Source organism: Ambystoma mexicanum, chromosome 4q (genome assembly GCF_040938575.1).
Source record: "Ambystoma mexicanum isolate Mex_15411 chromosome 4q, UKY_AmexF1_1, whole genome shotgun sequence".
Taxonomy (NCBI): Eukaryota; Metazoa; Chordata; class Amphibia; order Caudata; family Ambystomatidae; genus Ambystoma; species Ambystoma mexicanum.
In genome coordinates this window covers 1,194,287,784-1,194,314,273 of record NC_090928.1, presented here as the reverse complement: position 1 = coordinate 1,194,314,273, position 26,490 = coordinate 1,194,287,784, and the positions used below count along the sequence as shown (strand labels likewise).

Sequence of the window (26,490 nt, the reverse complement as noted above, 5' to 3'; positions counted from 1 at the left end):
GTTTAGAGGAAAAATACGTTTTTTTACAGAGGATCCCCAGCCTGACTGGGAATATGCATGAGCATATAAATCCATGCTGGAGAGTAATGGTTACAGGTAAGTAACCTTATCTGCCTTCTCGTGACCTTTGATCACAATGCCAATTTCTAGTATCAATTACCCACCCCCTTGTGCTCATGTGCGTTTTCGTTCTTTTTCTTTGCTTGCTCCACTGGAATGCACTACCTCATTCTCTTCGATCTATTCCATCCTATCTTATTCAATCCATGTGCATCTTGATTTCTTTTGTTACTATTTAATGTCGGATTCTTCGTTGCTGATTTTTATGCTTTCTCCTTTTGTAATCCTTATTATACTGTAAATTGGCATATCTACAGCGCCTTGGCATAAGGCACTATATAAATCACAAATAAAAGGCAAAAATACAAGTTTGCACCCACCACCCCATCAACTTTTTTGGTAACATTATTGTTAGATGGCATTTTAACTCCTCCACAGCACCAAAAAATAAGCCAACTGGGACCATTATACATGCAGGAAACGCACCTCTTGGGGCTCTGGCCTTGTGGTGCAAAATGCATGCAAACCTCTGAATTTGCATTTACTTTGACACCAACAGAAGTTATTTCACAAAAAAGGCACTGTATGGTACATCATCAGTCTTGGATACTTGGAGGCAACATGGGATGCGGCATTACACGGTGTTGCCAAAAGTAAGAAGAGTGGTGAATAACTGTGTGAAATGCATGAATTGCACTACTGTTTAAATATGGAGCAAAATATAGTCATTAAACTACTAGTGGTCTGCAACCCTTGGCTGTCCAGATGATTAAGACCACAACTCCCATCAAGTTGATCAACCCTAGCCAGCAGTCATTTTTGAGTGGTTATGGGAGTTGCAGTCCAAAACATCTAGAGAGCCGCAGGTTGCACTATGAGTGGGGCTGTTTTTATCTTAGCATGATATATCACCGAAAGCTATTAACTGAATCACGTACAGGAGCTCCATGTAAGATCGGGAGATGAACCCATTTGCCCAGGATCATACACTTCGGTTAAATGTGTCAATCGGGCGTGTGGGCAATTTAAGCAATTGAGCACCTTTTCCTAGGTTTAGTTATACATATTTATTACGATTTTGGTTTGGATTTCATATGGTTGTATATGTTTATAGCAACGCCTTCAAAAGAATCCATATTACATTATAAACTGCCATTGCATAATAAATGAACCTTCTAACACTATATAAGTGGTCACAGAAACATGTTGAGCGAAGAGTATGGCTGCAGATGTATTCTCCAAATCCTGCATGGAAGGTCCCAGTAGCAGCATGCAAAGTAATGTGAGCCTAAACAAATCCCCCTTGGGTTTTAAAACCATAGTAGTTATAATGCAGCATTATGCATCCTTCCCATTGCTCATCACCCCATTCGCATTTCTTACGGGACAACAGTCCCTGCTCATAGTCCCACTCCCTCTCATCAATGTCCGATTGCTCCCCTTATAATGCTCTGTTGCCACAGAGCAACGTGTTAACCTGCTTCACAGACTCCTGGGAGAGCTGCTTTGCTGCCCGGAGAACCAAGTGTGAGCGCTGGAAAGACTTGGATCAGGACTTCTGTCCTGCACTCAGAGGGTGTCTGCAGGTCAGGGGGCACAGCGTGATGATTCTGTACAGTCCTGGGCCACCCTAATTACACGTTCTTGCATGAAGAGGTGCAATCGGGGCAGTCCTTCACAAAGGGAGATGAGCCTTGCCATCCAGTTCGTGATGGGGTGTGGTACAATCCACACCACCTTCCGACAGTCCCTACACCCACACATCTCCATACCAGAAGACACGCCGTTTCTCTCAACTATGAACAAAACTTCATGTGAGCAACGCCTTCAATAAAGATACTAAACTGGGGAACGAGTAGGGCACACGACATGCGTCTCAGACGGGGACATGGGCCATGTGGCTGGCTCGAGTTTCAAGCCACCGAGTCTTGCCTGGGTGATGAGTGAGGTCACGTAGTCTACCTGGCGTCCTGCCCTGCCTGCACCAGCAGGCGAATGCTATTGCCGCTAGTAGCCTGAACACTGTGGCGTCTTGTAATATTAACTGATTTGGCACATGCACTACATTAAATGGAGAACATTGTACAATGTTTTTACCTGCAGCGCAGATAAAAGGGGAAGCTCGTTGGCAGCAGAACATTCATTGTCCTTGTAGAGTAACCTTTTGGGCCCATTTGTACCTGAAAGTCCACCCATGACTCTACTCTCTGGCATCGGTCTACGGTCTACCCCACTCTTCAGGCAATCTGTGCTTTCTTGCAAGGTATACACAAGTGTTGCCTTTTTTGTACTCTTTACATCACACACATAGCCTGCATGCTTGTCTCTCAATGAGTACAAGCAGGAGACCGTATTACAGTGTTGTGTTGCTCTTTTTAAGTCTTGAACTTACAGGTATAAAACACAATGGAGATTTTGTAGGCTAACATTACTTTAAGTCTTCAACGCAGGACTGTGAATTCAAAGCTACAATCCTAGTTTTTGCTTAACATAAACATGTATAGGTTTGTCGGGTTGGTTTATGGTGATGGTTCTACCACCCATCTCCACGAAACTGTGCAGAGTGTATATTCCCTGCCCCCGACCCCCTCCAATGTTCTGGTTAGACCTGCCTCCATCTGTGTCTGTGAGACATAATAGTTTAAAGTAATCAAGACCATTTGCATCCTGGACCCCTTGCTGGAGCCCATACTGTCACCCTATGATCTTTCTGGGCCTGAGATACCCCATAGACACATTCCAACAATAGTTTCTCTCCAAGCCATACATAGAAAAGTGCACTGCTGTGCTCTATGAAAATAACCTACACGTTGAACGTAGTGAGTCACTGACCTCCTGCACGTATTCTGTTCAACCTCTCACTTCCCGGCAATCCTGAATGCACAATGAGTGTTGTTAAAATGTCTGGACGAACACAGAGCTCGTTTGTACGCGCTGAACACCTGTTGCATAGAGTGTAGCGTGGGTCGCCAGCAGGCTCAGACTAGGACACAAAATCTACCCATGCACCAAAAAATGGCCCACAATTTACAATGAATTACATTTAGGCACGGACAAGTTTTAGTGCTACACAATGGGGGAAATTCTTTGGTAAATGTATTAGAAAGCGTGCATTTTAAAGCACATTTGGTTATGTTTGTTTATTTATAAAGCACTCCTCACCCATAGGTATCTGGGCGCATTACAAGAGAATGCGGTTTCTTAGTTGCAATACAAAAGAATTACAGGATATATTACAATACAGTATATTACAATACAGTATAATACAAGGTATACAGGATTATAATACAGTGCAATAAAGTACAGGGAAAGATCAAATGAATGTTGACAGTAAAAATACAATAATATACTAAGATACAGTTAAGGCGCTGGATCTAATTACTGGATGTAGACAACTAACCGGGTGGGAGGTCTTTGGACGTGAGCCAAAGTTTGAGGTTTTTCCTATATTTGTGGAGCGATTCATCAATTCTTAAGGTTGTGGGTAGGGAGTTCCAAAGTTGGGCAGCCACGACCGGAAAGCTACTGCCACCTGCTTTCTTCAATTTGAACATGGGGACTCTAAGGCAGCCTGAGTTAGTAGATCTAGTAGGTCGGGAGGGATTATTCCTGATGAATTTTTCGGTAAGGTACTGCAGGGCTGTGTTATTGAGGCATTTGTGCATTAAGGAGGCTGTTCTGAGTTGGATTCTGTCCTTGATGGATAACCAATTGTTGTCCCGTCTGAACACTGAAATGTGTTGTCTTCTAGAGATGCATAGGGCTGTTCGAAGTGCGCTGTTTTGAAGAATCTGGAGTTTGTTGATATGTGTTGGCTCGTATGTACAGTGCATTGCAATAGTCTATTTTAGAGAGAATTAGGGCTCTAACCAGCGTAATGCAGCTTTCTGTGGAGAGAAACGGTTTACAGGCTTGGACCAGCTTACCGGTGTACGCTGTCGCCGAAACTGTGGCACTAACTTGTTTCAGCAGGCTCAGGGAGGAGTCTAAATAGAACCCCAGGATGTTTACCTCTTTAGCCACCCTGATGTCATTGGCATCAATGTTGAAAGAGAGGTATTGATTGTCCAATTTCGTCTGGTTTGAGGGAGAGGCTTAAGAGTAGCAGTCTTCTGATCTTTCAGGCACAGACCGTGTGTGGCCATCCAAACCTGAATGATGAGATAGATTTTGTTTACCTGAGCTAGATCCTTCTCATAGTCGTCAGAGGTATGAGGATCTGGGTGTCATCTGCATAGTTAGAATAGGTGACAACCAGATGGTCTAGGTCACCAAACAATGATTTGAACATATGCATGGTGGAGCGAAACACACGATCCTTGCGGGACTCTGCAAGTTATGGGAATGGGATCAGCTCCTGCCGCTGATGAAATAAACACATTGACTTGTTGCTTAGGAAAGATTGGATCCATGCTGTTGCTTCTTCTGAGAAGTGGCCCGCTGATGATGGGTGTTTACAGTCGACTAAGTCAAAAGCTCCTGACCAATCCAGCAGAAACAAGAGGGCAGGTTTTCCTTTGCCTTTCAGGTCATCAATCTGGATCTTCATGTCGATCAAGGCTGTTTCAGTGCCATGTTGGGGTCTGAAGCCAGATTGTTGGAGTCCTAATAGATTATTGGATTCTAAGTAATATTGAATCTGGATATAGGCTGCTTTATCAATGATTTTTAATAGAAATGGGACTTTTGTTATTGGTCAAAAGTTGGTAGGGATATTCGGGTCTAGAGAAGATTTCTTTAGAAGCGGGAGTAATCATGACTTTTTTTGGTAAATGGGGACAGTACATGTGCGGAAGGATGAGTTGATTAGAGTGGCGCTAAAGGGGGCTAGTTCACTGGCAGCTTCTGTAAAAGTTGAGGCAGGGCAGGAGTCTCTTTGGCAATTGGGTTTTAGTGAAGCTATGTTTTCCACTTCTAGGGTGGAAACTTGGGTAAATTTAAATTTGGTGAGGGGGTTTAGGGGGGTTTAGGGCAGGATTACGAGGTATTTTTTTGAGTTTCTTGAGATGGAAGTATTTTTTTTTTTGGCAGCTATTTTATTTTGGAGTAAGGCAATCTTGTTGGCCAATGCATCTTGGATCTTGGTGCACCAAGTTTTGTCTTTGATGCAGTTATCTATTGGAGGGATGGCCGACTCCAGTTCTCTTAATATGGTAAAGAGTTCTCTTATACTTGAACTGGCTTTCTCAATCCGATCGTTGTGTATGTCACGCTTAGCTGGGAGGATTTCTGTTTTGTAGTTGGCTGTGATTTTTGAGTAGTTTATCTTCGTTGGCCGGGAAGGGGTTATTTTTCCAGATAGTTTCCCATTTCCTTTGTTCATTTTGTATGGATTTGAGATTGGGTGTAAACCTGGTATCCAAGTGTGCTTTAGGTTTGCCTTTCCGCAGTTTAAGAGGTGCAATTTTGTCTAGAGCTGAGGTGATAGTATTATTGTAGAGATCCACAAGTTCTGCCAGATAGGAGGAGGTAGGTAAGGGATTAAGTAGTGGTTAGAGAAGAGGTTTGAGATTGTCCACTGTGATGTTTCTTTTATTATGGGTCTGGATGGTGGAGCGATAAGGTTTTGTTTAATCTGAGGTGTACAGTATAGGATAGTAAAGGTAAGTAGGTAGTGGTCAGTCCAAGGTTATGGTTCAATAGAGGTAATGGTGGTTACGCACTGGAGGTCAGCGACCCAATCTAGGGTTCTTCCTTCTTCATGCATGGGGTGAAAAACTCTGAGGCCTAGCTCAGTCAAGGAGTTTGCCAGAGTCCTGGCCGGTTGGTCGTTGGGGTCATTGAGACCTAGATTGAAATCGCCTAATATTAGGATTTGGTGTTAGTGGAGAGTAGAGTGATGTGATATCTTCTTCAAAGGAGCCTATGGGTCCAGGGGGTCTGTAGATGAGGTGCATTGTTACAGTGCGCGAGTTAGTGAGGGGAAGTTTAACTGACATCAGGTCACATGAAGTAGTTGGAGAGTGTGGGATTATTCGAAGTCCCAAATTCGATTTGGCGATAAAGGCAATTCCACCGCCTTTAGAGGATTCTCTGTGGGATCTTATGGTTAAAACTAGTGCAGTACCTCATCAAACTAGCCCATTTTTGCCAACATATCTGGCCCAGTCCATGTCTGGTCACCAGAAGGCTGCATGACCCTCAACGTCCTTGTCTCGAGGGTGCCGTTTTAGTAGTTAGGTGGAGTACCCAATTATTTAGGTAATCCTTCGCACTCAGTTTTCACAAGTACATTTCTGTTGCCATAATTGATCCTGGTTAGGGATCGTGGATATTTATTGTGAACTCAACTGAAGCTACTTCCTGAGCGATGAGACAGTTTGTCACATGCAATGATTCTACAGCCCCTTGACTTCTGCTAAATCTTTTTTATTTGCGTGTTTTCATTTACTAAACCAAATCCGAAATTGTCTCACGATAGTTAATCGGAGTGCCTTTTTGGATGGGACGGCAGGACCATCACTCTCCTGCTCTCTTTAGAATGCCTGTTTTAATTCCTATTCCCACAATGCCATGAGTAAGTGATGACCACAGGGTTCCGGGTGAGCTTTAAGTGGGCCTGGGCTAGCTGTGGAGGAGCACTGGTCCGGTCATCTCGAAAAACTGCTTCAGAGACCCCCATGAACAAGCATCCAGTATGATCATTCCTGAGTGCCAAGTAAAAAGCCTGAAAGGCAAGCACAGAAGTCAAACTAGTTTAGAAAAGAACAGGCTGTGAAAGAAATGCATACAAAGAGGCCCATCGCACTTTTGCATTAAGGCAGGACAGTCAACCCCTCATGCTCAAAGGCTGAGGCTATACAGATGTGTAAATGACTGATCGTTTGCAAATATTTTACTGTTGGGATCTCATTGCAAATCAAATGAGCAGCCCTGCTTTTGTGTAGCAGGTGATCAGAAGGGCTGCAGGCTTGAATCACGGCCACAGATATATTTTTCAAATACATTATAAATGTGTGATCAGTCTTATGTTCCAAAATGCTTGCTTTTATGTAAAGGAGCCAGTAGCTTGCTTTGGTGCCATTTGACCCCCACACTCTACCCCCTTTTTTTTTTTACTCTGTTTATTGATGGTCAACACAGATTCAGCTTATTGCACATTGCATTTCACAGCACATACATTACTCACATTGTTAGATACATATTTCACAAATTACATTTTCATCACATGGAGGTTTTCTCGTCGAGACCATTTCGCACGGGTATATCCGTGACGGGGCCCATATGTCTTTTGGGGGATTACTTGATGTTACAGTCAATGTATATTACTCCTTGCATTCATTAGCATAGTTTAGATCACAGAGAAAATGCTAAATTTTAGGTGGAAAAGGGTTTGTCCAACATTTCAATATACATCTTTTAGCTACCGCGCAGGAGGCATTGAACAATCTCCTGGTTGTTTCGGCCTGTTTGCCAATGTCTCCGAATAGGTATTTTTGCGGAGATAGGGTTGCTGGGATCTGTGTTATCTCTTCTAAATTTTCTGCCACTTCTCTCCAAAATGTAGCCACCGGAGGACATTCCCAATGCATGTGAAAGGACCCTGCCTGGGTTGTTTTACATTTAGGGCATTCCCCAGATTGTCCTGTCGAGAATTTAGCCATCTTGGCTGAGGTATAGTGGAGCCTGTTTAGGACCTTGAATTGAATCAGCCGACGGCCTGCATTCAATGATACAGATTTTGTAAGCATACATTATTTGGCCCATTTTTCATCTGTAATGATTGTATTCAGGTCCTCCTCCCATTTAGCTTTGACTTTGTTGTAGGGATGTGTGCTTGTGCTAATGAGTATAACTTAGAGACTCCCAGTCCCGTACCCAACGATGCTGCCTGTATGCACGGATGTGAGGGTGGTTCATCCGGAAAGAGTGGCCAACGTGCGTTAAATGCCGACTTCATCCTGTAATACTGAAGTGTTTTAAGTGATCCCCACCCAATTGCCCCCCCCCCCTCCCCAAATTCTTCTCTGGTCACAAATTTCCTATTAGGGAACATGTCACGCATTCAAACTTCTTTATTTGGGTCCCAGTGTCTCTGTATTGTTTTATCCAATGTGGGCGGTATCCCGGAATATTTCCACAGTGGTACATCCCGGTCATATGGGGTATCTATCTTTAATTTGTTTATATAATGCTATACATGCACGAACCGTGGTTCCAACTGGGTCATAGGGACAAGAATCTTTGTATTGAAGGTTGAATATAATGGAACGGAGGTCTATGGGGGACGTGGCAAATTTCTCAAGCCATATATGAGGTGAGCGGTCTTCCAGGTTGTACCAATGCTTTGCAAACTGCGCTTGCGCCACCACGTAGTATAATTCAAAATCTGGTGCTGCCATCCCCCCTGTACTATAGGGTTCGGTAAATTTTTCCCATTTTATTCGAGGGGTCTTCCCGTCCCAGACAAACTGGCCACGAGGGAAGTACAATACATAGCAGCCCCAACCCGGGCAAATAGGTATGGGGAAGGTAATAAGGCAGGAAGGTCCCTGGCCAACCTCATCAGAGCAGATCGCCAACATACCCCAATAACAAGCATCCAAGACGAAGAGGGCGAAATGGTAACTGGAGGATGGGCCATAAACCACAAATTCTCGATGTTCTATCAGAAATTATACTCAAATAATTATAAGAAATCAGTACCAGAAATACAAACATACCTAAATGTCCTGGAATTACCAATACTCCTGTTAGAAGCTAAAATGGCCCTTGAAAACCCCATTACTGGGGAAGAAATCAGAGGCGATAAAAGCATTAAGCTCTGGGAAAGCCCCGGGATCTGATGGGTTAGGGGTCAAACTATATAAAGAATTAAAAAAAGAACTGGTCCCAATCATGTTGAAGGTATGGGAGGAGGCACTGGAACTAAATAAACGTCCTGACTCAATGAGAGAAGCGATAATAACCGTGCTACCAAAACCCTGCCGCCCTCCACAGGACATGTCATTGTATAGGCAAATGTCACTTATAAATGAAGACGCCAAGGTGTTCGCCAAGGTACTGGCTAACGGGCTACTACCAAACATGCCGACACTGATCCATCCTGTTCAGAATGGATTCAACCCCACAAGATCTATAGCACTGAATTTACGCAGGCTGTTTGCAATAATGGCACAAATAAACCCGGAAGCACAGGCAGTAGCGGTATCCCTAGACGCTGAAAAGGCATTTGACTCAGTGTCGTGGATATATCTCCTGGAGGTACTCGGTAAGTTTGGAATAGGCTCCAATTTTATCCAATATGTTAAATTACTTTGCACAAAAACAGGCACGGGAGTGCTCACGAACAACACAATTTCTGACCTATTCGCGCTGGGCAGAGGAACCAGACAAGGCTGCCCATTCTCGCCTATATTGTTCGCACTAACCATTGAACCCATGGCTTTAATGGTCAGACTAAAGCATGGAGATAGGGGGATATGAATGTCAGGCCCGCCCCAGTCGATTTCGCAATATGCGGATGATACTTTATTGTATGTCTGGGACCCTGAAACCAACTTAGCACCCCTCATGCAAGACATGCATACATTTGCCGAATACTCGGGATACAAAATAAATAACAAAAAAATCAGAAATCCTCCCGTTGATGCCACGCACCATATGCCCGACGACAACAGAGAATCTCAAATGGGCAACCGGACATATACGATACCTAGGTATAATGATATCCCGAGATAGGCAGACACTGTATACAGATAACTACTAACAAATTATACAGGTGCTTAATGTTAAGTTCCAAACATTGACCAAGCTACCCATATCCCTGAATGGCCGGGTCGTCATCCTCAAGATGGTGTTTCTCCCCAAACTGCTCTACCTGTTTTTAAACATACCCATATGGCTAGGTAGGACCTTTTTTGAAAATATACAATCAATGGCAGTGGCGTTGTCAAGGTCCTTAAGGAGTTTGTTTATCTCAGCTAGGGTGTCTGTATTTCGGGTTTCACTATAGGTATTTTCCAGATTTCGGAGTTGTCTCCATCTCATTCAGCTCGTGTTTCACTGACCTCAGCAGTCCAGTGGTTTTGGAAATCAATGCCCCCCTCACCCAGGCCTTAAGTCTCCCAGAGTGTCGAGTATTTATCTACTGTTCCCACATTGTTATTAAAGAATTCTTCCATTTCTATGTGTAGGGATTCAGCCACATTGGGATCTTTAAGTATGTTTGCGGGCATTCTCCATCTCTTTTGGGGTTTTGGGGCATTCCTGAACATTAGCTCTAGGGATACCGGGGAGTGGTCTGACAGTGTTCGAGGATATATCTCGCAATTCCCAAGTGCGCCCAGTACATCCTCGGACAGGAGCCAGTAATCTATCCGTGACTCCGAATCGTGTACACTCGAATAGTATGTGTATTCTTTCGTACATGGATGCAATGCCCTCCATGCATCTCGCAATGCCAATTGTGTCATGATCTGTCCTAGCGCAACGGATGCCTTGGTTTGCGTCCTTCTGACTGTGGAGGATCTATCTAATTCTAATTCTAGGACAAGATTGAAGTCTACGCCCATATGATGCTGGAGGTGTCAAGTGTTGCAAGCAATTCCAATATGTTGAGGTAAAAGTCTGGGTCATCTATATTTAGACCGTGTGTTGACTAATGCAACTGATTTTTCTGCCATCTCTCCCCATAATATTACATATCTATCCTGGAGGTCGATTCTGTGCCCTTTGGTCTGAAATCCCAGTGATGGGTGTAGGAGCGTTATAACTCCTCTAGCTTTGGTGGAGTATTCTGTATGGTATCTCTGCTTGCCTCAAGAGGCAAGTATGTTCTGATTGTTGGGCCCTTGTGTATGTGTTTCTTGTCGCATCACTACATGAGGGGAGTGTCTATTTACATACTTCCCGACTTTTCTGGTCTTCGAGGGATTATTTAGGCCTCTTACATTCCATGACAGGAGTTTAATCTTCAGTCCATTCCCCATTTTGGCGTTACTCATCTTTGTATCTATTCAATATTATGTTCTTGTGAAGGTACTGTTTAGTGTGCATAGCGCAATTATCTGCAAGACCATTGTTGGGAAAACTTTTGCAACTTTTTAACAGTTCAACGAACAGTCCGTTCCTTTCCCCACCCTTCCCGCCCGCCACCCCCATCATCTACCCCAACTTGATAATTGTGCCTTACAAACTCTTGGAGATCTCCTGAGGTTGCCATGTTGTTGCCACATGGCCGCCGGCTCCAGGCTCACAGCCCAGCTTTCATGTTCATGTGCAATGCCCCCCCACACATACATCTATTCCGTTAAATTCAATCATTATGAAGGGTATTTGCGCAGTTCATTTAAATTCCTGGACCATGTGGGGGGGGGGGTATGTGAGCCTCAACATAGGCCATGGCTGCTGCTGGAGTTTCAAAAAAGTGTGCTCTCCCCCCATGTTGAATTCTCATTTTAGCTGGAAATATCAATGCATATTGGACCTGCCGTGCTCTTAGCAGCCTCTTCACTGGTTCGTACGATTTTCAGTTGGCCTGAACTCCTGTTGCAAAGTCTGGGTATATGTGGACGCGGTTCGCCTTGTATTGCAGTGTGCCTTGTTCCCTAGCCTTCCTGAGTATCGCATCTCTGTCCCTGTAATTGAGGAGGCGAGCTATGATCGTGGTGGTGCCCCGGGTTTCGGCATTGGGGCCAGTGTGCAGTGTGCTCTTTCCACAATGTAGTGTTCAGAGAAGGCCTCGGTTTCGAAGAGAGTCTGTAGGAGGGATTCAACTTGTTGTTCCATTGCTCCTTTACTAAATTTTCAGAGACGCCTACAATCCTTACGTTGTTTCTCCTAGATTGTGATTCAAGGTCCTCGCACTTGGTTTATATCTTGATGACATAGTTTTTCAGTTGTGCAATATCCCGGTAGTGGTTAGCAATGGTGTCTTCGTTGGTGCTGATTCTGCCTTCCGCCTCCGTAATTCTCAAGCTCTCTTTGTCTACCCTTGCCTTCAGCGACCCGATGGTAGAAACTATATCAGCTAGCTTGACATTTATCGCAAGGAATCCATTTTGAACTATGGTGGTCAGTCCGTCCACTGTCTTCACTTTCCGCCTCACTCCGGGTGGTGGATGTAGTCGATGTTCCCAGCCCCGAGTCTGCTGTTTGGCTATTGGTGAATGAGTTCATTGGGCCTTTCTTCCTGGCACCTGCCCCTTTTGACATCTTCTCGGGTGTTTATGTACCACTTATAGTACCACTTATATGGTTCCTCTCAATCTGCAGATCTAGTTTCTCCGGTAGGTTTAGGGTATTTTCCCACCAGTCGTGCTTGGAGGTATGGTGGCTGTTTGAGTTTCTAGCTTTTAAGCCACTGGTGAGCGCACCCCTCTGAGCTATTTTGGGACTGTTTGGCGGCTGCCCTTAGGTTGTAAAGGTTTGTCCATCTTCGGAAAGAGTCGTGCTTTGCTCTTCTTAAGTATGTCTTGTATCCGTAGAAGGGTCGTTTCCTCGCAGCCGGCAAGTGTATTATCTCAGATCATTGTATCAGTCTATCACATTGTCCACCCCGCCTGTGCAGGATCAATTTCTCTGGCTTGCAAGTGTGTGTTTGACAGCTTTCTGTACAACAGTATTATAAAGGTGTTTTCTTAACTCAATCAGTTCTTTTTGGCAATTTAGGTTCTTACGCCCTCTGTCGTACCACCTCGTTTGTTGTGTTTTTCCCCAGGTAGTCCTGCTCCTAAGTCTGCGTTCGCTCCTTCTGTTTAACGTTTGGGTTGTGTTCTCCCAAGTAAAGCAGTGTTTATTTGCTCTGCGTTCAGACTTCATGTGCCCTGTGCAATCGTGTTGATTCCCTAGGGGTGGGATCCTTATTGTTGCTGTCTTTTTCACTTGCCTTTCGTACTTTGCCCAGGGGATTCAGAACCGGAGTTAGCGTTTGTTCCTGCTGCTTGTCTACGAGTGAGATGTGCTCTCCCACGTAATATGTTGTTTGTTTGCACAGTTTCTAGTTTTTACAAGCTTTCAATTATCTTAACGATCCCTTTGAAATAAAGTTCCCCAATGTGGTTTCAGTTAGTCCTTTCACTGTACTGCCTGCCTAGTTTGTTGTGTTTTCGTGTAGTGGCAATCCACAGGGCCGCCGCGCAGTGCCACCAACTTGTAGCTCCTCCGTAACCCACCACCGCGTGGGTCCCTCCTCCGGGACTGCGTTTGCTTATTTTGCGCCTGCCACCCCGGCCCGATACGGCCGAGTGGGTCGTGGGCACCCCGTGTGGTCGGCCTCCTCGTCAGGCCCCAAGCATAGGAGGACAATCAGCCCAGAGCCGAGTGTGTACTCACAGTTCCTGTCGCGTCGGCGACCCTGCTCCAGCCTCCACTGCTGTTCGCAGCACCGCGAGGATTAGTTGGGGCGGTTTTCGGTGTGGCTCTGAGCCCCTTCGTCAGCTACCGATGTGGCAGAACCAATCCAGTAAGTGCAGGCACCATCTAGATGCACATCGGGTCTTTTTCTCCGGCGCTTACTCTCTCACCCGATTTCGGTTGCCGCTCCATCCGTTTCAGGATCAGCGCCGTATGTAATTGCCCTTAGATGTCCTTCTCTGCATCCAAGGAGTTGTGCCCAGGCCTCGGTGTCTCGCTATATTGGGATTTCTGTTCTCTATGATCAGCCAGCCGGAGTGTCAGCGGCGTAGCCCTGATGTCTTCTGGGACTGGGACGTGGCTCGCGCCTCTGCCTTCTCCCGCCCAGTTTTCACCACGATCTAACTTCACACAGACTTCACCGTTTTGCTCAGGATTTTCGCTGTGTACTGTCAACGTTTTTGGCCACGCAGTCTACCCCTTTTTATGTTTAGCAGGGTGCTCTGAAGGATACATTTTGTACGGATGTCAGCCGGGCCGGAGCTCTAGATTCAGGCGGCCTTTTTCGTCACGCGCAACAGCGCCCCTCCCACCCTACCCCTTTTTTATAGCCGATTACAGGGCTGGCTGAAGATGCGTGGAGGCCCATTTCAAAATTGTTTGGTCCCCTCTCTCTCCCTCTCTCTCCTATCCCCTCTGAGGCTGCTGTATGGTGCATAGATCATAATGGAGATGTTTCCTAATGCATACTTCCCTGGGTTTATAATTTTGACAAAACCAGACTTGGCTCCCATAGAGCATGGTACTATGGCCGTATCCCCTATACCCAATAGAGATAGTTTGTCCAGGGTCCTGGCACTTAGCTCACGCAGGGGACAGACTCCGGGTTAGGAGTTCAGATATATCCCCTGATATTGATGATGTCCCTGGCATCCACAAAGCAAGTAAGCAACCGGTTGCAGGCAAATAATGTGGAATTTGTGGGGATTGCTATGCCTAAAAACCAACTAATATATAACAAGTAATAATGACCTAATGACGTCCACCACCCCTATGGAAACACACTCTCCTGGAGTAAAGGAGAAGAAGGCTAATCAAGAGCCAATGATAAACCCCATTTTACAACTTTTGCTGGGGTCTGAGGAAATTCCCCATTAGTATATTACACCTGCACAATGGTTGTAACACTTTCTCTGACTTCTGTACCTGGGTAGATCTGCTGGATAAATGCGTTGCAAAATATAATCTAATCAAAATGGATAACTCCTTCCAAACGGATCCACAACCTTTGTCGTTGGAATAAAAGGGATAATTTCTGGCCAACCGACTTGCAACCCGAGCGAGCGGACCAGTCCTCGCAAACCATGCAAAAAGGAACGAACTGACTGTTTGGGATTTTAAGTCACTTCCAACTAAAATGCAGTGACATCATCCTCATCACAGGTCCAACTACCTATGTCTTCTGTTGCCAGGCTCTGGCGTGGCTGACCTCCTTCCTCTCCAATCGACCCTCCCAGGTCCAACTGGGTTCCTTCCTCTCTGACATCTTTTTCTCTACCTGTGGTGTCCCCCAGGGATCTAACCTCTCCCCCTGGCTGTTCTACCAGTATCTGGCACTTCTCGCCCACCGCATCGCCGCTCTCTGTCCCAACTTCCAGTGCTATGCGGATGATACCCAGCTCATTTTCAGGCTACCCTCGGCCTCCTCTTCCCCTTCCCTCATCTCCGACTGTCTTTCTGCTATCCAGGAATGGTGTGCCGCCAACGACCTCTGCCTTAATCCCAGTAAGACTGAGATTCTACATATCGGCACACCCACTCCCTCCTTCCCTGCAGCTCTCTGGCCGGCCTCCCTTGGCCCTCTTACTGCTCCTACCTGCAAGGCAAAAGATCTCGGGGGTCATCTTCAACTCCACACTCTCTTTCTCTCCTCACATATCTGACGTCTCTAAGAGGTCACACTACCAGCTACACCTCCTCAGAGGTATCCTTCCTTTCTTCTCCTTCCCCCAGAAGCTCACTGTCTCCAGAGCCCTGGTTCTCTCGAAGCTGGACTACTGTAACAGCCTCTATCTAAATCTTCCTGCCTCTACTCTCCGCCCTTTGCAACTCATCCAGAACAGGACTGCAAGACTTATCCTTGGCCTCAAGCCCAGGGACCGTATCTCTCCATCCAGGACTGAAATCGCTACACTGGCTCCAAGTGGCTGAGAGGATTAAGTTCAAAACCCTCTGCATTGTCCACAAGGCCTTCTGGGGCCTTGGGCAAAAATACCTTCAACTCTCTCTTCCTAAATATCTTCCTTCTCAAGCTCTTCGCTCATCCACCTCCGACTACCTCAGGGTCAGCCGCTTCTCCAAGCAACGAGCTGGGGGAAGATCTCTCTCTGCAGCGGGGGCCTCCCTCTGGAACAGCCTTCCTGCCTCCCTGAAACTTGAAGAGAACCATCTCCGGTTCCGGAAGCACCTCAAAACCGTCCTCTTTGCCTCCACTTTCTCTCCCTCTCTCCCCTGCTAAAATCACTGAACCTGCACTGAATCTGCAACTGGCCACTCACCGATCTCGGTCCTTGGCCCAGCCACTCTTCCCTGCACTGCCTACCTGCACTACGGGACTGTCTCTGTATCCTACAGCCCCTTCTCCCGGCACTTACCTTGCACTTGCTACCAGCTGGCCCTATTATTTAGCCTGTATTCTACTAACCATGTACTGCACTCTCCTTGCACTTGCCACCAGCTGGCCCTATTATTTATCTTGTATTCTACTAACCATGTAGTGCACTTCCCCTCTCCCCTACCCCTTGCACTTTTCCCAGTCCCCCTACCCTTGCACTTGCACGATCTGAATGACACCTGGCCTAGTAGGATTGTTGTCTGTTCTCCCCTTGCCCCCCCCTGCCTCTTCGCGCCTTGAAACACTTGTGTTTAGGTGCGTTACAAATGCCATAACATATGTAAATCTACACTAGCAGCCTCCCGTCCTCCCCAATTGATGAATGCTAAAACTATCCTGGCCACCTCTCAAAGTTTGCGAATGGGAAAATCCCAAATGCCGGTGATATGGATAACACTACAAGAGTCTTCTTCGTGGACCGAAGAAACTTTATCATTACTAACATAGAGAAGCCAGGCGGGAAAGATCAAGAGATGCCTTACATAATAAAACACTTTGCCTGGCTTCACCAGAGAACAGGGCCAGGGTTTAGATATTGCGATTTGAAGGTTCTACCTAAGTTTGAGGTGGATGGCTGGTGTGCCCTGGAAAACTGCGATTATGTCTTGGTGGGATGTGGGGCCAGCAATTTGCCACTTTTTCTAAGCATTTGCCAATACTTGCCAAAGGGCTCCTCGAACTTGATTGGTAGTCGACCTGAAGGAGGTCTCATTGTTTGCTCAGAAGTGCTTTATTTTAATGTCACTAAAATGATCTGTAATTGTGAGCTGCCTCCTGATACTTATTTGTGCATAATATGTTTCATGTTTGTGTGTGTCTGTATTAGCGCTGTGAGGTCTGCAGGTGGGTGGCACTGTATGAAAACAAAAGGTACATAACATTTGCCCTGCTCCAAGTATATTCCCTGCCACACACCAAAGATCTAAAAAAACTGGTCAAAACAAAATGGATCAAGTAAAAGGTTTTGAATGTGTTCAAGCGCTTGGCCAGCGATGCACGGGTACAGTGACGCCACCCTTTGTGTGTGAACACTGATGCTGCCTTGGAGAATGATTGCACACCATCGGCTCCCACGTGGGGTTGCGTTTTTGTGGCAACATCCTAGACGAAGCAATGGAGTGAGTGGCAGCAGATTATCAAGGGGTGGGTTTATTGTCCCCTGCCCAGCAGAACCCTGGAGGAAAAGCAGCAGGGAGCTGAATACCCTGAATGATGCCAGGCTTGAGTAATTTACTTACCAGTGTGATTTACTCACTGATTGCATTGTGTATTTACTTAGTCCGCAAAGTATTGATTTACAAGCTGGTACAGAGATGCATGTATTGTATGCAGATTGGTTCTGAAGGAGACCTACTGAGATGATGTTTAGTAACCGAAAACGCATGGGCGCGGGTTCTCGTGAGGAATGCGTTTGTGGCAGGCTGCCCTTGCGAAGTCCCCTGCCCCTCTTCAGGCCACGCCCTGCACTCTGCCCAAACGCACCTTTCGGAGCCCAGAGCCTCACTGGCGGCGTTGGTAACGGGAAGTGTCCACTCCGAGGCGATGGTGCTAGCCGAGATTGCGGTGCTTACGACTGTGTAGCACTGCAGAGCATAAGGGCTGTGTTACGAGGGCTGTCATTGCTGAGGTTGAAGGGGGGAAGGAATGCCTTTTTCTGGTACCGCACCCTGAAGGCTGTAGATGGCGGCGGATTGTTTGAGCAATGCAGCCATTACAGCGTTCATTCAGAAATGCCACACTTAATGTAAAATGTGCTGAACTACACACGATCGCTTATTTAAAGGTTTGTTCCGTTTTATGTTTTTAGCAAGTGTGAAAAAAATGACCCGACTGTGTCCGAATACTTGTAATAAGCTTACGTGCTGCTTTACATCTCACTGCTGGATACACTTTGGACCTGGTTTAGTGTCAGTGCCGAATGGCGGCGTGTTGTGAACCAGTCTGCATACTGCTCTATTGCAGTGCACCTAACCCCACACGTGCCCAGAAAGTGGTGACCCCCAAACCCTGCTGATTACCTAAGAGCACCTGTGGGACCTGCAGGCCGCGCCAATCAATCACTGCGCCCACAGCACCTGTGCCCGCCCCCCCCGTGCACGGGAACTGAAGAATAGACCTTCCGTATGGTATGCTTTATTTTAAAACAGCTGTGCATTCAATAAAAGTGCTTTAAAGCCTAAGAGGCGCGTAGAAGCTTGGAGCGCGGTAGTTCAGCCCAACCCTGGCGTGACTACACCAGGGAATTCACGTTTGCGCTGTACCTGGCGGTTTAGAGGTTGCGTCACAGTTGAATGATCTAAAAGGTGGTACGTCCCGTCTTTGACCCCCTGTTTTGTATGGCAGATTTCCAGAAGAAGCAGCCCGACGACGACTCCAGCCCCAGCACGAGCAGCAGCCAGCTGGATTTGTTTCCGGGGGACACGAACAGTGACATCAGTAATACCCCGTTAAGTACGCAGACTGTTCACTCCAGCCAGCAGCTCTCCGCCACAGACCTGAATGCACCGTCGCCGAGCAACGAGGAATGTGAGTGCGCCCCTGTCTCTGTGCAACCGTGCTTCTGAAAGCACATTTTCAACAGCTTAGTGCTGAAAAGTGTTATTGGGGTAACATACAATATATCTTATGGTGTCTCAGCCCTCAGCACACACATTCCTTCTGCTGATAGAAAACGCAGCTGGGCACATTTGTTTTGGGTACGTTTAGGATGCTATTTCTTGAAATGTGGTACTTTTTGTTTAAGGGCATTTAATTAGAAATGCCTTCGATTTTAAGTCGCTGCCGTGCAAAGCGTGATTATCCGCTTGACCGTACGTGGTTGGTCAGTGTTGTCCTTGGCACACGGTTTCTAATGATTAACCTGGCGAAAAAGAGCATGCCCATGTGCAATTGAAATCTAATGGCAGTATATTTGGAGAATTACAAGATCTGGTCATGTCTGATAGTGCAATTATTATGACGACTTTATTAATTTGTGAGCAGAATGATTGCTGATCTAATGATCCCCCAGCGAAAAGCTGGACCGTACCATAATCATGATTTTAGAAAATGTTGCTAATTGATTAATTTGAATACCTTCAGTTGGGAAGAAAATATTCAGAAATTATTTTCCGTTTCGGGTAAAAATGTACACTGGTATAGAAATGTACAGGGCCATACATGGAGGGTTAGTGTTAAACAAATAACCAAAGCAATCCCTTGCCTTTGAGCCAGATGGCCTATGCAGTTTAACTCTTAGAACGGACCCTGTATCCTGGGGTAAAGGTATACACAAGCTTATAAAAGGCCCAATATGCATGGCAATCTAGTATCATGAAACGTGTTTATATATATATTAAAAAAAAAAAAAAAAAGATAACGGATTGATTAAGTCTTGCTGAACTCGCTTACCAATTTCGTAGATGCAAATCATACCTGGTCACCATTTCAAACTGGATTTAGGATATAGTTTGGCAACTCTATAAATATTTTTGTGTGGACAAAAATATTTGTTACTAAAAACACAGATCTGTCTCTTTTTGTGGATTATTACAAAGTTTTTTGAGATTTTTGTGACATCGTTCACTGAGATAATAAACCTTTGCAAAAGCTGTGGAACTGGCACATTTCCTGAGGTTTGCTAAAGCTGCTAGTTCTGTTGTATCATAGCACTGTGGTACTAGTAAGAATAACCCCTATTGTATTGGACATGAACTAAAAATTGAGCAAGGTTGTGTTTGAGGCTTTTGCTATTCAATTTGTGCATTGCAAATGTAATACAGGCTCTTCTGCAGACATGTGCATTCTCCCGGTAAGTGGGCTCACATCATTATCAAGGCCATGGTTACGCTGATGTGTTAGTGATTCTTGACCAACAAACGATGAAAAGGTACAGTTTTGAAAGATTTTAGATTAAAGAATCATTTTTGCTATAACAAATTCTTCTCTTTGGGAAGTGATCTTCTATCATATCATGGTGTATGGATGGGACACCTATTGTGAGGTTACCAGTCAATTGGTCGAAAACATTTGGTCGACAGGACAATTGGTCGACATCATTTGGTCGAATGCCAAATGGTCGATATTTTTTTTTTTTTTACCCCTTTTTTTTTTTTTTTTTGGGGGGGTCCCCCCCACCCCCTTTTTTTTCTTTTTTTTTTTTACTTCCCCACACGAAAACCCACAAAACACATATATATTAAAAAAAAAAAAATTCGACCATTTGGCATTCGACCAAATGGTGTCGACCAAATTGCAGTCGACCAGTTTGTTGTCGACCAATTGACCGGACACCCTATTGTGCTTATGAGTAGTCATTGATAGTGATGTAACCTGGAAAGATTACCAATCTCAACAAATGATAAAAGAAACTGAGTCCAATGCTAGATGTAAGGAAATTCCACAATGTCAACTGGGGTAGCGAGAGTCTCACTTTAGCTTGTATCCATTGAATAGAGGCTAAACATTTGTCCAACTTCCTTACATGGCAGTGAGATGTGTGCTTTTCACAATTTAGCCTGATTGGAGAGTTCTTCTTGGTGTACTTCCGATGACCTTGATGGAATATATCTGGCTAGATTGTGTTAGAATTCCAGGTGCAGGCAATGATACAGACTGTCATAGCCAAGGAACTTTATTGCCAGTTTAGCTCAGAAAAGCCTATAATAAGCATTCTGTTGAAGGCTCCCATAGTTGCCATTGTGCCAAGCAGCTAGAAAATGTACATTTGAATTCTGAGACACCCCGGGGGCAGTTACATTTAACATTGTTTTTAAATCAATGGATTTATGAAAACAACTGTCTCACTTAGCACACTGAGGGCGGTACAATACATCAAATCGACCACTAGGATTAACACCAAAGTTCATTGCAGAAGTTCCTTGTCTGAAATACAGAAGAATCTCTGATTTCACACTTCAAAGAAGACGTCAATATAAATGTATTTGCTATGCTTTTTCTAACCAAAACTGATTAATTTACGTTTTCTTTGACATTCATTTTACGTTTTCTTTCTCACTCACAATTACACTTGTGCCACTTTTTCTTGCCCCGTTATTGTCCATTAGGTCATGTTGATGAACATGTTGGTCAACTGTTACTGTGTAATCTTGGAATGTTCTTGTTTGTAATGCCTTTGAATTTAATACTGTGACGGTACAAAAAATAAGTATGCTTGCACTTAGAATTAAATATCTGATATTCATGATTGATCGAAAAGCATTTGAAAGTGATATCTATTATCCGTTGAAGACCATTACACAGTTGATTGCCTCAACCAGCACATTTATGTGAATATTAATTTAATTGTTAGGAAATAACTGTTCAACTGTTTCCAATTGGGAATCATTTCTTGTTTGACAATGTATCCCCCTGTTCCCATAAGTTCCCATATAAGTAGGGGCCCTACCCTTCTGTAATAACACAGACCAAGAAACTAGACGAAAGAAATCCCTCGCTATCCGCGATAATTTGTGAAAGTATGTAAGATGGTAAATCACTTGGCCCGATACAAATAGAACATCTAGGCTAACCATTCCAAGAAATGAGCCATCTTGCTCTCCGGAAATTAGGCAAGAGAAAAAAAATCATTGGGCACACAGAGAATCTGGAGAAAAATGTTTGTGGATAAAATAGACTAAATGAGGAACCGGCATAATTATAAGATGGTAAGGCGGCTAAACAGAAATACTACTCTGTTCATATTGTAGATAGTTGAAATATAACAGACAATTTTAAGTAGCAAGGGAACTTCACTATCCAGTGGCCCTTAATAGTCTGATGGTTCCATCTCAAGCAATTTTCTAAAATTAAAACCTATCTCGAACCATCAGAAGATCCTCACATGACTTTTTTTCTAGTTGCGTCTGAGGGATCTGAATCATAAAACTCACTTTCATTCTTTTCATATGGCGTCTGATACATTAGACCTGAAATCTGCCCCCAGGATCTTTTCAGGATTCTGTCCTGCCAAAATTAGATAGGTTGTGTTCATGGATTTGTGTAGGATTATAAATTGTTCCTATGAATCAGTAGTTGTCCAGAATCACCTTAATGTAGTAGTGGTCCCTCCACTACTTAAAAAAAAAAAGCCCTCTTTCGAAGGGATTGTGTCCTCCGACGTATTCCTCATCTTAGATATCTCCTTCCAGCTCTGCTGGCCTCGGAAAATTTTTTCTCCAGAGGGCGCTGCGCGTCGATGTCCTTCGACAGCCGCCGTATCGACGTTGACGTCATCCTGCCTATAAAGGCCGCGCGCAGCGTCCATTGCTCAGTCCCGTTTTTCCGCGCTTACTCAGTGCCTCGGAATACCGTTGCTCAGTTCTTAGTCAGATTAATCCTATTTACCTCGAGTTATTCGATCCGTACTCGATGGCTTCCTCGTCGGAACCGACAACTCCTCGATCCGGCTTCAAGAAATGTCGAGATTGTGGGAAAAGATGTCGTTGACCGATCCTCAGAGAATTTGTCTGTGGTGTTTGGGAGCTGAACACCATTGTTCGGAATGCGAGGACTGTATGTCCATGACAGCTAAGGCCCTGAAGGAGCTTAGGGGGAAGCTGGAGAAAGGTAAGACTTTTAAAGCTTCTTCTTCTTCGTCGACGAAGTCGAGACATTCGTCTCCTCGTCACCATTCGCGCTCCAGGTCTCGGAGTGGGTCTCATCACTCCTCGAGATCGAAGCACTCGAAGAGGAGACATCGAAGATCCCCTTCTCCGTCTTCCTCTTCCTCTGTTTCGCCAAAAAGAATCCCTTGCCCCACGAAACATAGTTCCCGGGCTGAATGGGAGGAATTCTGAAAAAATATGATGAGCGTCTTCGAGAAAGCGGCCTCGACCCCCTCGAAGACTGCCGAGAACGATGCTCTGGTCGAAAGACCCGAAGGTCAAAAACGCCGCGAGTCGCAGTACCCGGCGAAGGAAACCTCTCGAACCCTCGAGCAGGACTATGACCTCCAAACCTTCCTCGAAGGTTCCGTCGACGCCGTCGATGAAGGTTCCGTCGAGGTCGATGTCTTCGACGCCGTTGTCGAAGGGACCTTCGACACACGGGTCTGTCGACTCGACGCCAGCTTCGACACCGGCATCGACGCCAAGAAAAGTCACGGTTACCACACATCCAGTGACTATCCCCAGGCCCTCGACGTCGATGGCTTCGATATTGTCGAGTAGAATTCCAATTCTGAAGAGGTCTTCGAGGCCTCCGCCTTTGTTTTCGACGCCACGCTCGAAGCCTTCGACGTCGGCGTCGACGACATGGACGTTTTCGAGGCCAATAATGACAAGTTCGGCACCCTCTGCCTTGGAAATGGGATTTACTCCCTTTATGAGTTCAGAACAATTGAGAACTATATCCTCAATTTTAGAAGAGGGTGATTTGTCTGAACAGGAAGACACATTTGAGTTACAGGGACCTGTAACCCCAGTTAGAGAGGAATTTTCCTCTGAAGAGCGCAGGTTAAAGGATCTTCATGATTCTTTACATGAGGCAAGTGGGTTAGACACTTCCCCTGAGGTGGAGTTTGCTAAGCCAGACCCCGGGGAGCATGCTGAAACCCCCTACAGAGCCTTAACGGCCAGGATTACAGAGTTCATGGGGTGGTCTGCACCTTCACAATCTTTCCAACAAGATGACCTCACGGATATTCTTGACAAAGGCCCACAGGAGGATCCTGTGGTGCCTTTTCATAAAGCTCTTCAGAGAAAGATCATGACAAACTGGGAAACCCCAGATGTAGTACCAGCAGTAAATAAAAAACTGTCTACAAAGTACAGGGTATCTTCTACAGACCCAGAGTTTTTGTCTAAACACCCATCCCCAGAAAGTCTGGTGGTACAGGCAGCATCCTCTACCGATGTCAAGACGGCTTATCCTACCGTCCCACAGGACAGGGACAATACAAAATATGATGCTATGGCAAAGAAAGTCTTTTCAGCATGTAGCATGGCGTTAAAATCTGTTAATGCTACTTGCACCCTTGCTAGGTTCAGCCATACACTTTGGGAGTGTGCTTCTACAGCGGCTGACTGCATCCCGGAGGGAGAAGAAAGGGATGCGTTCCTGAATATTATACAGGACGGTAAAGACGCTATGTGCGAATCCCTCCAGACGGGCATTGATTCGGCTGACAGTATCAGCAGAGCAATGGCGGCAAGTACATCGACCAGGAGATTCACTTGGTTGAGAAAGTCGGGTTTTGCCCCAGATGTGCAAGCCAGGCTCTTGAACATGCCATTCGATGGCTCTTCTTTGTTCGGGAAAAAGGCGGATGACAGTTTAGAGAAACTGCAGACTTCAAAAGCAGCAGCAAAATCCCTAGGAGCTGCAATCCGTCAGACTCCTTTTCGTCCCACAGGAACCTCTGCGAGGGTCAAGTCCTTTCGCTTCTACTCCGCATTCGGAAGAGGTAGAGGACGACCGGCTCAAAGGGGTGAAAGAAAAACTACCCGAGGTGGACGGGGTAGATATTCAAAAGCCGCAGCAACAGCAGGTGCCTCTTTACCATCGGCATCTGCATCAGCCGCCCCAAAACCACTCTGAGGACTTCCCTCACAGGACACCTGTAGGAGGCAGGTTGACTCAACATCTGGCGGTATGGCAGGCTATCACGTCAGATGTTTGGGCATTGGAAACAGTTGCCCAAGGTTACTGCCTGCCTTTCCTACGTATACCTCAGAGTCATCCACCAGGTATCAGCTCTCAGAAAGCTCCAGATCCGCTCCTCTTGCAGGAAATTTGGGACCTGCTAGAGAAAGGTGCCATAGAACCGGTACCTGTAGCGGAGAGGAACAAGGGCTGGTACTCCCCTTACTTTCTCATTCCAAAGAAAGACGGAGGACTGAGACCCATCTTGGACTTGCGAGAATTGAACAAATTCCTCAGAAAAGACAAATTCAAGATGGTCACTCTTTCTCAGATCCTCCAGGCCCTTCAGTTCCAGGACTGGTTGGTATCTCTGGACCTTCAGGACGCTTATTTCCATGTGCCTATCCATCTCAAACACAGGAAATACCTGAGGTTCGCAATTGGTAATTCTCACTATCAATTTCGAGTGCTGCCATTTGGGCTGACCTCTGCCCCGAGGGTCTTCACCAAGTTAATGTCGGTAGTGGCTGCAAGTCTAAGGAGGGAAGGGATTCACGTCTACCCCTACCTGGACGATTGGTTGATCAGGGCTGTTTCTCCAGAACAAGCTCAGATCCAGCTAAATCACGTGTGCCACTTCCTTCACAGACTGGGCTTCTCCCTCAATTTAAAGAAGTCACAAATGATACCATCGCAGAGACTCCAGTTCATAGGAGCGATCCTGGATACTTCCCTGGGAAAAGCCTCGCCACCAGAGGTGAGGGCTCAAGATATTCTACAGATGGTTACCAAGTTCCAGCATGCCCAACGTCTCCCAGCCTTCGACTTTTTGAGGTTGCTAGGCCTCATGGCATCCTGCATTTTCCTAGTGCCAGCGGCTCGCCTGAGAATGAGATCCCTCCAGTGGGCACTGAGGACTCAGTGGTCACAATTCTCAGGGAGAATGACAGATCTTCTTCAGGTTCCCGGCAGGGTGGCTCGAGACCTTCAGTGGTGGGCCTGTCAGGAGAACATTCTGAAAGGAGAACAGTTTTGGCAACCCTGGCCGGAGATAACAGTAGTCACGGATGCCTCACTCACGGGATGGGGAGCCCACGCCAACGACTTGACCATCAGCGGTCGTTGGTCTCCATCGGAGTCCAGACTACACATCAACCTGTTAGAGCTGAGAGCCATCAGACTTGCGCTGAAGGCGTTCCTGCCAGCTGTACAAGGGAAGAACGTCCTGATAATGACGGACAACACGGTGGCCATGCATTACCTCAACAAAAGAGGAGGCGTAGGATCACTACCCCTGTGCAGAGAGGCGATGCAGCTCTGGTTTTGGGCAATCCAAGAAGGAATCTCTCTATCGGCAGTTCACCTAGCCGGAGAGAAGAACTTGACAGCGGACGCTCTGAGCAGGCATAACACAGTGTCCCACGAGTGGGAGCTAGCTCAGGAAGTCCTTCAAGAGATCTTTGCCCTTTGGGGAACCCCTCGGGTAGATCTGTTCGCCACCAGCCTAAACAGGAAATGCAACCTGTTCTGCTCAAGGGAATTTCCCCCGAGAGGAGCTCTGTGAGACGCGTTCATAGTGGACTGGGAGTTTCCGCTTCTGTACGCGTTCCCACCGGTCCCTGTCATTCCTCAAATGATCAGGAGGTTGAGAAGATTCCGGCGAACCATGATCCTAATTGCCCCGGATTGGGCCAGGAGAACGTGGTACCCGGACCTTTTAGACTTGTCCATCTGCCCTCCAATTCGACTTCCACTCAGAGAGAACCTACTCTCACAGAAGGGAGGTCAGGTTCTCCATCCAGACATCAAAACCCTCAACCTTCACGCTTGGCTTCTGAAAGGCTGAGGTACAAGGATTGGGACCTCCCTGATGATGTTATGGAGGTGTTGCTTTCGGC

General features: G+C 45.9%; 1 protein-coding gene across 1 annotated transcript in view; it reads left to right on the top strand.

Annotated features, from left to right (window-relative positions):
- The window catches only part of ZFAND3 (zinc finger AN1-type containing 3), an 898,079-nt gene that overhangs the window by 552,981 nt on the left and 318,608 nt on the right, over positions 1-26,490 (top strand). The window contains exon 3 of the mRNA XM_069608759.1: positions 18,374-18,556. Coding sequence (XP_069464860.1) covers positions 18,374-18,556 — 183 coding nt within the window. The remainder of the gene's footprint in view (positions 1-18,373; positions 18,557-26,490) is intronic.